Source organism: Dunckerocampus dactyliophorus, chromosome 2 (assembly GCF_027744805.1).
Source record: "Dunckerocampus dactyliophorus isolate RoL2022-P2 chromosome 2, RoL_Ddac_1.1, whole genome shotgun sequence".
NCBI classification, from domain to species: domain Eukaryota; kingdom Metazoa; phylum Chordata; class Actinopteri; order Syngnathiformes; family Syngnathidae; genus Dunckerocampus; species Dunckerocampus dactyliophorus.
The window spans coordinates 16,865,898-16,879,352 of NC_072820.1; the positions used below are offsets into that span (position 1 = coordinate 16,865,898).

Below are 13,455 nucleotides of genomic sequence, written 5' to 3' on the forward strand. Positions count from 1 at the left end.
TTTTTTTATTGCAGTACAGTATGTGTATTGCCGTTGATTGCATCCAACTCCAAAATCCACGCCTGTGATGAATGCCGCCAAGCACAGCAAATGGCAACAAGTTGACGCTGTAGGCACATTCAGTGCATGTAGTGTGCCGTACTGTATGCTGTAATAAAGGCGTGTCTTTAGTGAAAACTGTAAGCTTTAGCCATATAAATCTGGACATAATCCAGACCCACTAGAGGCTACGATTAAAAATATATTTAATGTTCATTATTGTATCTCCTGTATGAAGAACTTTACTTTAATTACATCAAATACTGAATTTTCTGTAAAAACAATGACAATTTACAGTGAATAAATACATCCTGAGCAGCTCGTCACCAAACAAGGACTTCCGCTGCTTATGAAAACCCTCTCAGGAGCAAGTCACTGTATATGACTGTGATTAGGCATGTCGACATTTATCATATTGCTCATCATCAGTGCTACAGTACACAATGTTAGTGGAGTAGAACATACAGTACAGCGGAAGAGGAACAGGAAGTGTCTTCCTATTGTGAACAGGTGAGTGGGTAGCTGACAGGTACGTGTCTCAAGGAGTGGCCCATCTGCTGGCGTCATAGCTCCGAGGTGAATAATCCTTGCAGGTATTTCCGCTCAAACCGCAGCCCACTCGGGGCAGGGAGTGTGGGTTTGTCAACCTACGCACTTTAGGAATGATAGGAGAGATAAACCCCTCAAGTGTCACGCAGGAAGCTGGAGGAATTTTACTACGTACACCGCAGCACTAAATGTGGGGATTTTTTCCATTTACAACACTACAGTTCATGAAACGCATAAAATATTGCAGATAGAGATCAGGGGTGTTAATTTTTATTTTTTTTTATTGGCCCGCTGCGCTTTCTAACAATATTATAAATTATAACCAAAAAAAAAACAACAGAAAAAAGACCTAATAGGCAAGAAAAAGTTGAAATGTTGATACTAATAACACTAATAATAATAACAATAAAAACTTATATAACACAAAGCTGAGATGCAGGCTTGTTTATATACACTCCTGATCAAAATTTGAAGACCAAGTGAAAAACTGTAAGAATTTACATTTTGTTTTGTTGGATCTTAAGAAGGTTCTAAGTAGAGCTTCAAAATGCAAACAGAAGAAATGGGAGCACGACAAAAAAAAAAAAATTTGAGTACGCAATTTACAACCATTAAAGTTAAATAGGCTGTTCATCAGCTGACCAAAAGTTTAAGACCACAGCCTTTAAAAGCCATAATCTTTGCAAAAATGTGGATTCAATGTCACTTTCTGTCAGGTATTCACACCGTCATGATCTCTTAATGGCAAAGGTTGAGATGTTTTCCAGATGGCAAAGTAGAGGGGGTGCCATCATGATCTGGGGTGCTTTTTTCTTCGCAATGGAGGCTTAGGTTGTGCAAACGACAGCTGGCTATGTGGAGATGTTGCAGGGGGAATCCCTCATGACTGAAGGTCCACGTCTGCGGTAACAGGACAACGCTGCAGTTCACAATGCCCGCCTGACAAAAGACTTCTTCCAGAGAAATAACCTCACTCTTTGGGACCATCCAATTTTTCAACTGGTCTTACAGTTTTGATCAGGAGTGTATATAACTCCGTCGAATGTCAATTTTGGATTAGTCTTTTTAGACGATTATAAATACAGTCCCAAACACTTTTTTTAACAATAAAACAAAACTGAGATGCAGGCTGGTTTATATATACTGTACCTTATTAGCATATCTAAATTGGATTAGCCTTACGAAAAAATAAAAAATATCAAAATTGCCCCTTTTGATTTTTCAGTATGCGGCCCTCAATGGGACAGATTTGGAGTGATATAGATATGCTTTATTATTCCCGCAAGAAAAAATCTTATGAGCATATGAAGCTTGTCAAAATAAAAGACAATTTATAGATACATGTTCATGGGCCTTGGGTTCTAACTTGGGATTTAAGAAACTGAAAGGTGCTGAAGCCGCCATGTGTTTCCAATCTGGTGTCTTTGGCTCCTTCCACACTCTTGCGCTCAAATTCTCCACAAAATAATCTAGTGTTTTTCCCCCCAGCTTGCTGGAAATGACCTAACTACTGCCAGGAAGAGGAATTTGAAGCATTCCCTGGAGCTGTGTGTGACGTCAGAGCATTGAGGAGGCCCCAGCGCTTCCGCCAGCCTGGATATTCCAGAGCGCACTCAATCTCAAACTCCCAACAGCTGGAGGCGACTGCTGTCTCGCTCCCACTCCAAAACAACCCCTGAAAACATACACGGCCCACGCCTCCCAGGACTCCATGTGAGGGGCTGCAATGCACATCTGGGCCTTTAGTGATAGTACCGGGGAATGTTGAAGGAAAAGGCTGTGCTTTACACATTGAAGCACCACAGCTGTCCTATACAGTAGTGTAGTATAACTCGTGCTGTTAACACCTGAACTAATGAATGCAAATTCATTATTTTCATTTGTACATCAATGGACATCTTGCATGTTTATGAAAAACAATGACTATGTGATTGGCTTTTCTGCCTTCTTATTCATAGTAAATTACAATGCTAATTCCAAGTTGTCAAATGTTTTTCGAATATTTGACCATACATACAGCCCTGCTGCCCTTTGTCAAACAAACTTCCTGCTTAGCGTTTCCTGTTCCCCTTTATCCAAAATGTTGCGAGCGAGTCTCATGTTGTGTAACTGCCTCTAATGTGTCCTTCTTGAACCACTGCCCAGAAATGAATGTTAAAAATCCAAAACAGGGTAACGCAGGAAAGTGTTTTACTGAACACGCATTTTTCTGTCCCTGTTGGAAACATTTTGGGGATTGCATCAAAGGTGCAAGTTGTTCCTCTTATTTTATCTCAGAGTCAACTGTAGTTCTGCAACAGATGCTGATAATGCATGAAGTCAGCAACCAAATCTGACGCTAAAATTGCAGTGCAAAAGTCTTGGGCCACCATTAAATTAGTTGCTTTAGCAATGTTAAAATGGGCCTATATATAAGCCATGAGCTATGTTGTTTTTCCTAGCAAGTCTTGGCGTGGCAATGCTCAGTTTGGAGCAGTCCTCTTGGGCAAGTGAGCATTAAATGCATCATGAGGAATGAAACACACTAATAAACAGCAAACAAACAGCAAAAATAGAAGACAATGAGGGTCTGATTTGTGTTGGTCATGGTAAGGAGACAAATTCTAGAGGAGATGGGGCAGCAAAAAAACTGAGCGTTAAAGCAAAATGAAGACTGGAGGAAACATGTATGACTACTATTTCTTGACACGTTTCCTCAAATAAAGGTGCTAGGCAAGTGAAGAGAGGTCACTGGTATGACCTCCCCTGTCAAGCAATTGAACCTAGCATTAACACTAACTGGAATGGAACCCTTGTCCTACTATTTATGTCAAAATGAATGCTGTGAAATAGTCATTAATACAACAAGTCTGGCAGCTGTGGCACTTGTGCACTGTACTGTATGTAAATGCATTGGCTCACCATGGTGGATATATGTGGATGATGTCTGCGGGTGCAGGACTCAGCTGGGCGGCAGTCTCCCTACAGAACAACACCAGCACTTTTGCACTTTCCTCTGAGAGAGTGCATTGGTGTTGGTGGCCCTCCGTTGGACCCAGCGGGCGGTGCTGGCAGCGCACCAGTTGCATGCTGCACTCAACCTGAACCTCCAGCACCTTCAGCACCAGCATACCATGCCTATCCACTTGAGAGTGGAGCAACAACAACACAGATGTTGAGCGGTGAGTTAGTTGCAGCGTGCACCCCTTTTGTGCTTGTGGTCAACTCTCCAAAGGACTCATTAATGGAGTCGTTCACTTTTAACTTCTTTTATTCACTCTGGATAAAGATAAGGTGTCTGGGTAACAGTAAGTCCCACTGTGATTGCACTATGCACTATGTGCTTTTTTTTTTGCAATAATGAAAGGCAAAGAGAGATAATAATTGAGAAGAACCAGTCACAACAATGCCTTGAAGCTGTTTAATCCAATACAAAACCCGACTCGGCTCCGTGCGCACTTTTGTGATGTAAAGTTGATTACACTGGATTGTGAAATTGCAGCCTGTCAGCTCATACACAAAGCAACTCTGTTTAAGTCACTGATCCCTGAGAGTGGCCAGAGGGGGTATTTTAATGTGATATGTTTAAACAATATCAAAGAGTGCACAAGAGAGCTATTACTTTTTTAAACATGCACTTGTCAAAACAAGAGCATGGACTGTATTTCTGATCTGCCATGGTGTCCCATGTGACAAACACATCAGAATAAGAATCAGAATTATATTGCTTGGGCGTGTTGTCAAAAATGACTGATGTCAGGTGAAAACTAAAGTTACTCTTGTATATGTTAATGTGCGCATGATCATGTTCAAAAAGAGCATGCAATTGAACAAAGTTTTTCAGAAATACTTAATTTGAATATATAAAGTTCCGATCAGAGACTTATATACACGCATTATGGAATTCATGTAATATCAATTATGGGCCCTGAATCGTTTAGAAAAGGCTTCAAAACATTTTCCCAACTTGTCTAAGGCTACAATTTTCCTTCTTCAGATCTTCAATGAGTTCCATGGGCTCTCCCATTGTTCACCGAGTATTGGACAATCCAGTGAGTCAAACAAATCCTTTTAAGCTTCCAAAGAGAAACTACCAGCTGCAGTCAATCACGATCACTAATGAGAAGTTAATAGGACTTTGCCATTCTGGAACCTTCGACGGCCTGTACGTACAGTCTTTATTTAAGCCTATATGCAGAGTATTATTCTGACTATGTAAACATCTGACCGGAAGTGTTTATCTACTTAGCACTTAGGCATAATTTACTTAAAATCACTGACCGTAACATTGGGTACGTCTGCACAGTGTATTGAGATCCCAGGAGAGTTGTACAAAAAAGATCTCTCTTTACAAAGTTAATAATGCTCAATTTTGAGGTAGTCATTTAATAGTATGTTTATTATTGTGGTAATACAAAGAGCTGTTTCTAATATTTTGCCACCCATATGTAGCTAAAGAAAGTAAGCAAATTACTGGAAGCTGGAGTGCTGCCCTACAACCCTGAAAACCACAATATTACACATTGTAAACTCTCCTAGATTTAATTACATTATGCAGAGTATTATACAAATTTTGCCCTCGCACACCAAAATCACACGTCATTTTGTTTCCACAATCAACTGTCAACTATAAGCTACTGTTTGTGCCCCATACATCTAACCCAGAGAGGTAGTAGTTTGGTACACCACAGAAAGGAAAACAAAACTAGGTTTCCTGTCACCTATAGCGAGTTCAGAGTTCAGAGCTGGAGTGATCGACTGACTGATGCTTTCTCAACGTGGCCTTTTAATATATTAACCTATATCGCAGACAAAAAAAAAACAAAGGTAGAAATTAGTTGTTAGGTTTGTATCTCACCTTGTGTTTGTGGTGAGTTGTCTGAGATGGAGCGATGCCTCCAGAAGCTCACAGCGGATCTTTGCCTGCACTGGAGTCGATTCAGCCTCTCTGCAAGACCTCCACTGTGCAACACATACAAACACACATAGGTGATGAAATGTGTGATAAGGCACACATACAACAATGTAATTCTCTCAATATCCTAACAAAACTACAGACAGCGATCTACTGGAGATTTGGACACAACTTTGACGATGCTAGTGACCTTTTGCAGGCTTATGAAGAATCTCTTTTGTGGAAACCTTTGCGTTTGTCTAATATCTTTTAACAAAAGCACTCGTTTGTGTAACTTTTATGAAGCAATAGCATGAAATGTGCTTGAACGAACACGGAAAATGCTGCTGACTCAGGCTTAGTGAAGTAGAAAGCCATCGGCTCACTGGAAGTGGGAATCTTCACTGCCCTTAGGATTCGATTACACCGCACTTGTTAACGTGAGTGCACAACAATTCCTTAAGCAGCAGAAGCAGTATCAAATATCAAGACTGAAGAAGTAATAGTCAGGAATAGCTTTGCATTTGTCAAACAAAAATGTAATTTTAGAACAACATTTAAATCCAACCTTTGAAACTTTCTTTTCTTTTTGGCCGAGTCATCGGGGGTCTTGGACTGTCCGTCAAATGCTTTCCGAGGAGTCTGCAGCATCGCGTGAGCACACCTGACCCAGTCGCTGACTGACCTTTTGCTGCCCTCGCCAGTTTGTCCTTGTGGGCTTTCAGTATCCAGTCTGCTGGTGGTCAGGGTTTCACCCTCACTGTCACCGTTGGACACATAGCCTGAGATTTCAAGCTGTGTCATTCATGGGAAAAGTAATGGCAACATTTTATGAATTAGTTACGGCAACCCCTTAAGAGTATTAATAAAATATGTGACGTTTCAGAGAAAAAACAAAAACAAAAAAACAAAGAAAAAAATTGGCATATGTAGGGCTGGCCATGATAAATTGCTTTTGGATCATGTAATTATACTGATCATGTGGATCAGTCTGACCTTAAAAATCAACAAAATTATGTTCATCAGCAACCAGAAGATGGTGCTATTAGGTCTAACCCATTCCGACCCAACTGTTTAACAGCCTAAATGGCCTGCTGTATTAAGGGAAACATGCAGTAAACATTCAGACCAAACTAGTTGCCTAAATTGTTTGCTCTTAAAAGGGGAAAAATAAATATCCAGACCCAACTTGATAGCTGCTGTTTAGAGAAAATATGTCTCGTGAGAACAGGTCATCCAGAAGTTGATCAGACTGTGAACCATGGCATCGCTACTGTGAATGATAATGCACATAATATGGAAGCAGTAGGGCCTCAGGCAGGGCTGAAACCGCACATCACGTGCTTCATGTAAACCTTGCAATCCAACCTACTCAGGTGTTCCCAGCGTCACTCGCCGGGTGCTTTTTTTCATCGGAGTTCAACAGCTTCAGCGGTGTCCAAACAGACCAAATGACCCTCATTGGATTATCAATTAAGGTTTGTCAGATCAATCATCGCTGAATAAGACTTCTATCAAAATGTGAAAAAATCCACTGCTTCCTGTTGCCACACTTTAAGCACCATGGGAACTGTAGTTCTTTACTGAAGATAAAACTAATCCACTGCAATCCGCTATTTATTTTACATGTGTCTTTTCATAACTACTCATCAACTGCGTCATTATTTTAACTTTTATAATTTTTAGTTTTTGTTTAAATTTGTGGAAAAACAGTTAAAAGCATCATGTTTCGGCCACGCATGCAGAGTAATAAAACATTTTAAAATGTACCTGCATTGTTTTGTGACTCAATTAAATAAAAAAGTCTGTTTGTCCAGTATTATTTTTGTCATTACAGTTTTCTTAAAAGAAATGTTAAAATGTCGTCTCGTCTCGTGAGATGAGTGTATTGTGAAACCCCTGTAGCGTGTATTTTCCAGGTTTGTTTATACAAGGTGTTAATGTCGGTTAAAAGGTAAAGTTTTTTATTGAGTAAACAATGTTTTTTTTCTGCCACACAACTGGTTTGAACTGGTTTTCCTAAATGCATTATTTAACAATTACGCATTAATTTTCCCAATTATTATTAATAGACTTGTTTCAAATGTTTTCAAATTAAAAAAAAAAAAACCCAGTCGTAAGTACAAAAGTGACGAGTCATTATATTTTTAATTAAATCATGCAAAATATGCGTTGGTGAGGTCATGGCAAGGTGAATAATTCCCAAGCCTTTTTTCTTTCTTTTTTGCTGTGTCACGATTGACTGCAACTGATGCAATCAGATTGCATGGAAAAATCCACATGAAACCCGAGTTCCTGTCATGTGTAGACAAGACCAACATACCAAGCTCTCTCAGCCAACACGCTCACTTACTGAATCAACTTGACCCTGCTAGGCCCAGCGCCAGGTGACGTCACACTGGAGCCAACCACAGAGAGAGTTTGAGAGGGAGAGAGAGAGAGAGACAGGAACACTATGTTCCTGGCCCTGAATCAAAAATGTTTGTTAACCCAGCACTGAAAGCATTCAGAGTACACCGCGAAGCTCTTCCTGAACAAACAGTAGTAAAAAAATGTTTATAGTTCTTGCTCTGACGTCGTGGCCCAAGTCCAGCTATGTCCTAGTGTGGGCGAGGGCTGGTGAACCTTAAGAGTGGCCTGTTTTAGGGGCTTGGACTGACCCAGCCAGCCTCATCTGGGAAGCGGTCCTTGAAATGCAACACTGCCCTCACAGCTCCTCCTATCCACATCCAGTGCAAGTACAATAACACAGCAATCTGGCAGGCTTTCATCCAGTGAGTCAGCCGTGCATTTATCTGGAATAAGAAACTTTGGATCGGGACCTGTCCGTCTGCATCCCGTTAGATCCTGTTTGAATTACGATTGGCAGTGTCCAAGCAAGCTTTCCAGTAAGCGCTGGAACTATATGAACTGCACAGCTGCATTATTCTGTCCTTTTGGAACGCATAAATTGGAATCAAGTCAGAAACGCAATGAAAAGCATTCAGTATAACAAATGCAAATATTTGCAAATAATCCATTCCATACCAGATCATCTAAACATTCAAATCCACAATCTAAGTAGATTTTCGATGCACTTCCCATGCTCAAGTTTAATGTGACTTTTACAATCTATGTTTTGTTTTGTTTTTTTAATTCTTCTCTCTAACACATCTCGGACCACAAGCCTTCAGATAGACCATCTTCAATTTCATATGACCCACAGAGAGCTGATAGCAGCAAAATAAAGTGTGACAAGAGGAAGTAGCAGGGGGTCTGCGGCAGGGATGCTTATCTGTTGACGCGTTTCCTTTCAACATGTAGCCTCCACGAACTTCCTCACAAGACACTCTACTTCAGTCCTAACATTGTCCAGTCGCCTCCGAGCTTGACAATTACTTTTTATTAATGCTGCAGTCCTTTTTAACGTTATGCAGATCAGGCTTTCACATGGGTTCACAAGAATGATACAAGATGATATTTTAACATTACTTTTAAGAAAACTAAAATGACAAAATATAGGACTGGACAAACAGACATTTTTATTTAACTGAGTCACAAAACAATGCAGGTCCATTTTGAAATCTTTCATAACTTTTCATGCATGACCCAAGCATGCCGTTTTTAATTGTTGAGCTTAAACAAAAACTAATCTAACAAACGTGTCGTTATATAAAGGCACATTGCAAAAACAGATTGCAGTAGATTAGTTTTATGTTTACGCTAAAAGAACTACATTTCCCATAATGCTTAGCGTGCTGAACCACAAAGTAGTGAATTTCCAAAATTAGCATGATGGCCACACAGTCAGGAGATCGGGAAGATTTGGGTTCGAATCTCCATTTGGGCGTGCGCCGGTTTTCTCTGGGTACTCCAGTTTCCTCCCACATTTCAACAAGGTTAATTGGCGACTCTAAATTGTCCATAGGTATGAATGAGAGTGTGAATGGTTGTTTGTCTATATGTGCCCTGCGATTGGCTGGCAACCAGCCCAAAGTCATCTGGGATAGGCTCCAGCATACCCCTGCGACCCTAGTGAGAACACGGCATAGAAAAAGGATGGATGGTCAGATGAGGCACTACTACCACTGACAGCAACGACACCACCTCACTGATTTGTCCCATTTTGACCGATCAATTACCTGCAGCTGCATAATACCGTTTGTGGCCATGAGCTTGTGCACCACGGCACTCCTTGCACATTCTCCCCATGCTTGCCCAGCCTTTGACAAACACTGCACCTGAAAACAATCCAGGCCTCCAGGGCTCAGAGGCCCAACTCCATTGATATATAAAGCCGATCTAAGAAAGTGAACACACCTCTGTTAAAAGAGCAGCTTTTGATGTAAAAACATACTAATGTAGACCACAACCTATACAAGAATAGAAAAAAAATTATAATAAGCTGGTAGCATCAATGTGGACAAATTATATTGCTCACAGCCAGGAAGTTCCATTTCTGGATCTATGGTTAGTGTCACACTTTTCCCCATTACAGGCAGTAAAACAAAAAACACAATGCCAAAGAAAAAGCAAAAGACACATGTGTAATTAATTCATCCAATGATAATGGCTTGAACAGAAAGTTTTGTTGTACCACTGACTTTTCATGTACCGCTGTGCTTGCATACTATTTCTTGCAAAAGCGGTCCTCATCGGTCACATTGCAGAGGCAGCTCTTGTGTAGAGCCCCTTCAGGGCTCCCCACAGATTTTAAGACTGGCTTTAGGCATGGCCTCTGGCTTATTTTTGTGTGCACATTCATGCAACTAGCGTATCCAACACTTTCACTATTCCACCACTGTATTCACTTTCTATTTCCCTTGCACACATCTTCATCATCATCATCAGAAAACACTGCAATATGTAATTAATAACATAGCTGGACTCCTTTGATGTGTTTTTCTTCATTTCTTTCAGTTGATCATCACTAAAACATTCACTACACAGGATAAATATCTGCTGCTTTGGATAAGTGCGGGCCAGCACTTTATTGCACCTTCAGCTTGTGAACTTTGACAGTCTGGAGAACAAACAAAGGTTCTAGAAAGTGCACAATGTAAGGCAGGCTGGTTTGATCCTGTTAGGGTAAGGCTGTGGAATAATGTCTGCAATGCTCTATCCAGTGGAATAACATTTCAAAGCACAGTATAAACTACTAAACCAGTACTACGTATATCATAGACGTTAGCATATACACTCATAACATTAGGTTTGCTTGCACTTGTGCCAACATCGCTCAGTTTTGGAAGTTATATTGTTTTAACAATACTGTAGGTTTACTTGCTGTATCATAATTATTCAACTGTATTTGAATTACCTTATTTGTAATTTAAAAAGGGACAAACTTTGAGAAAGAGACCTAAAAAGAGTAGTGTGCTCCTCTTCTACTTTTTTTGTGATGAAATTGACATACCTTACGATGGTACATACATGCGGAAATACTACAGTGCAGTAAGGCAATACTTAAGAAGGTCGATAGCCCCATCTACTGGATAAGCATAGCAGTGACATATTACATGCATTGTCATGTACAAATGGATGCTGTATACTTACATCTGTAGGCTTAATTAGATGGCGTTCAGCTTCTTCCTGGCAGGATGCCGACTCACAGTCAGAGATTTGTTGCCCACTGTCTTTTTCAAAGTCCTCCCCATCCTGTTCGCTGTCTGTCTCTATGACAGGCGGGTCGTCTACGGTGGAGACGGAACTTAAATGATTAATCATAGAGAAGAAAGGTTTTTGTAACAGTAATAATAATTTTAAAAAACAAAAGCACATTTATTTAAGCATAGATTTAAAAAAACTGTGGTGCGAGTTCCACTGGTGGTCTGTGGGTTCCATCTAGTTCTACTCAGGTCAGAGTTTTTTGTTGTTGTTTTGTTTTGTCTTTTAAATAACATCTCAGTGGATCCCCGTACAATTGTGATTCAGCATTCACTTCCCTGCAAGTTTACACATTTTTAGTAAAAAAAAAAAAAAAAAAGTATTCGAAAACAGGACATTTTTTCCAAGAAAACACAGCTCATTCTCATTTACAAATATGTGATTATACAGGTAAAGTGTACAGCCGACATGTACCACTGTTAAAAAAGATCAAATGTTTACATGTTTATGTCTTTATGCTTTTTCATCAAGCGTTGAGATTTCGCATTTGTTAGGCGGTCCTTACACGCTCTATAGTTGCTGAGATACAAAAGTAAAACATATACTGTATAACAAATTTGTCTCACAGCTTGCAAAAGTTAATATATGATCGTAAGTCATTACTGGAATTACAACAGGCAAGCGGTGTGTATCATGTAGACAGCTTGGAGAAACGCCTTCCACGACAGCTAGCCAGGACGACCCAGTGACCTTGTACTACCATTACCCGCTTCACAGTGAAGTGGAGGCGGCCCCACAACAAGCCTATGACTCTGATTCATCTGTTTTATCGATCATCATCATTCATTAGTGGTGAGTACCTATAAATTGTATAATTTAAAATGAGTTTATTAAATATGTGAGACGTATCAATTACAGACGGTTTTTCGCCATTTGCCAATAGGTGTGGAACATAACTCCTGCGAAAAACGTGGCTTTACAGTATATTCGAGACATACACATGTGAAATTATTGTACAAATTCAAGTGTATTAAGCAAAGAGCCAATGAAATTGAATTCAAATGAATGTTTAATTCACCTCAGACACTTCAAGCCAAATTGCCTGTGAGTACAAGTAGCAAAAACGGTGGTTCCTGCAAATATTTTTGAGGTGGTACTTTGTGTAAAAAAAACAAAAAACTAAGAGGCTGAACTAAAATATTTCACCAACTCAGTTTACCTCCATCAGTGCTGAGCATGTGCAGTGCTTTGGTGTAGGACTGAAAAGGAGTAGAGGGTCTCCTTGCACCCTGAGGCTCGTCATGCTGTTGCAGGATGTCGTCATTGTCAGACTGTCCACTCTCGCTGGAGCTCCATGCAATGTGCACCGGGTCCTCATTGCAGTGCTCTGCGGGAGACGAAAGAAATACTTAATAATGGGATAAAGCCACGTTGGAAGGATTAGAGAACTATAACCAAAAATCTGCTTTTACAAAGATCATAATGATTGAGTTAGAGCAATATTGTTTTCATAGTAGCATTTTTATATAAACCTGCTGTATTGGAGCTCAGATTGTGCAGGTGTGCCATTTACCTAAAAGTGACGGATGTGCCAACTTCCGCACTGCAGACAGTTTTCTTCCTGATGTCTTCGCATCCTGCAAGTACCAAAAGCTGAATAATGAACATTGGGAAGACTAAAAAAACTGTAGTAATTATTTTATCGTGTTTTTATTTCACTTTTATAAGTGGACAGTCCAAAAAACTGTCTCCACATCTCTCCCAGCTGCTGGCGGAGTTTGATGACGAAAGTGCCGATGGTTTTCTAACTGCTCTATCGCCACTTTCAATATTATCCGGAAAGAAGACGCATTTTAAATCTTTGGAGCACTTTTTGCGCTGCAGAAAAGCACACACAAAGAAGGAACATTGCAGGTGTCTTTATTAAAAGTCTAAACTTTAAGTGAACTGTGCAGAAGTGGAGAAGCTAAACTGCCATATTAGCATTATGAGGAAAAGCTAGCTAATTAGCAAGCAGTTTTCTTACCTTTCGGGAAGACATGCTTGGAATGTAACGTTTCGCCCAAGATGGAGCCTACTGTAGCTGCATTTTCACACGACATAATCTAATTGAAGTGTGTGAACTCAAGCTCAAGTTTCACATCGTAAACTGATGTTTGGGACCCGAGCTAAATGAAGGCAATAGTTCGCTTTAAGTAGCTCTTGACATGCGTTTGATTTACTCACCAGCTCGGACTGACTGTACCCGCCCGTGCAGTACTTTGAAGTACAGTCGCGTCATTATATTGCCATACGACAAGAATGTCTACAAAATATTACAGTAAATATTACACCTTGATTTGTTAATATTTGCGTTAAAAAATTACCTTGGTTATTTATATTGTTAGCATGTGCTACTGTGTTTTTAA

At 40.1% G+C, this 13,455-nt stretch overlaps 1 protein-coding gene across 2 annotated transcripts in view; it reads right to left on the minus strand.

The window, feature by feature from the left end:
* Positions 1–13,271, minus strand: part of spidr (scaffold protein involved in DNA repair) — a 44,861-nt gene extending 31,590 nt beyond the window's left edge. For both annotated transcript variants that reach the window (XR_008567319.1, XM_054765157.1), the window contains exons 1-8: positions 13,074–13,271; positions 12,767–12,925; positions 12,621–12,684; positions 12,267–12,434; positions 10,997–11,133; positions 6,030–6,256; positions 5,426–5,529; positions 3,490–3,712 (exon numbers count right to left, since the gene is read on the minus strand). Coding sequence is in view for 1 of the 2 variants with exons in the window: in XM_054765157.1 (XP_054621132.1) it covers positions 3,490–3,712; positions 5,426–5,529; positions 6,030–6,256; positions 10,997–11,133; positions 12,267–12,434; positions 12,621–12,684; positions 12,767–12,925; positions 13,074–13,088 (1,097 nt within the window). In the remaining variant the exon portion in view is untranslated. The remainder of the gene's footprint in view (positions 1–3,489; positions 3,713–5,425; positions 5,530–6,029; positions 6,257–10,996; positions 11,134–12,266; positions 12,435–12,620; positions 12,685–12,766; positions 12,926–13,073) is intronic.
* Between the last annotated feature and the right edge of the window lie 184 nt (positions 13,272–13,455).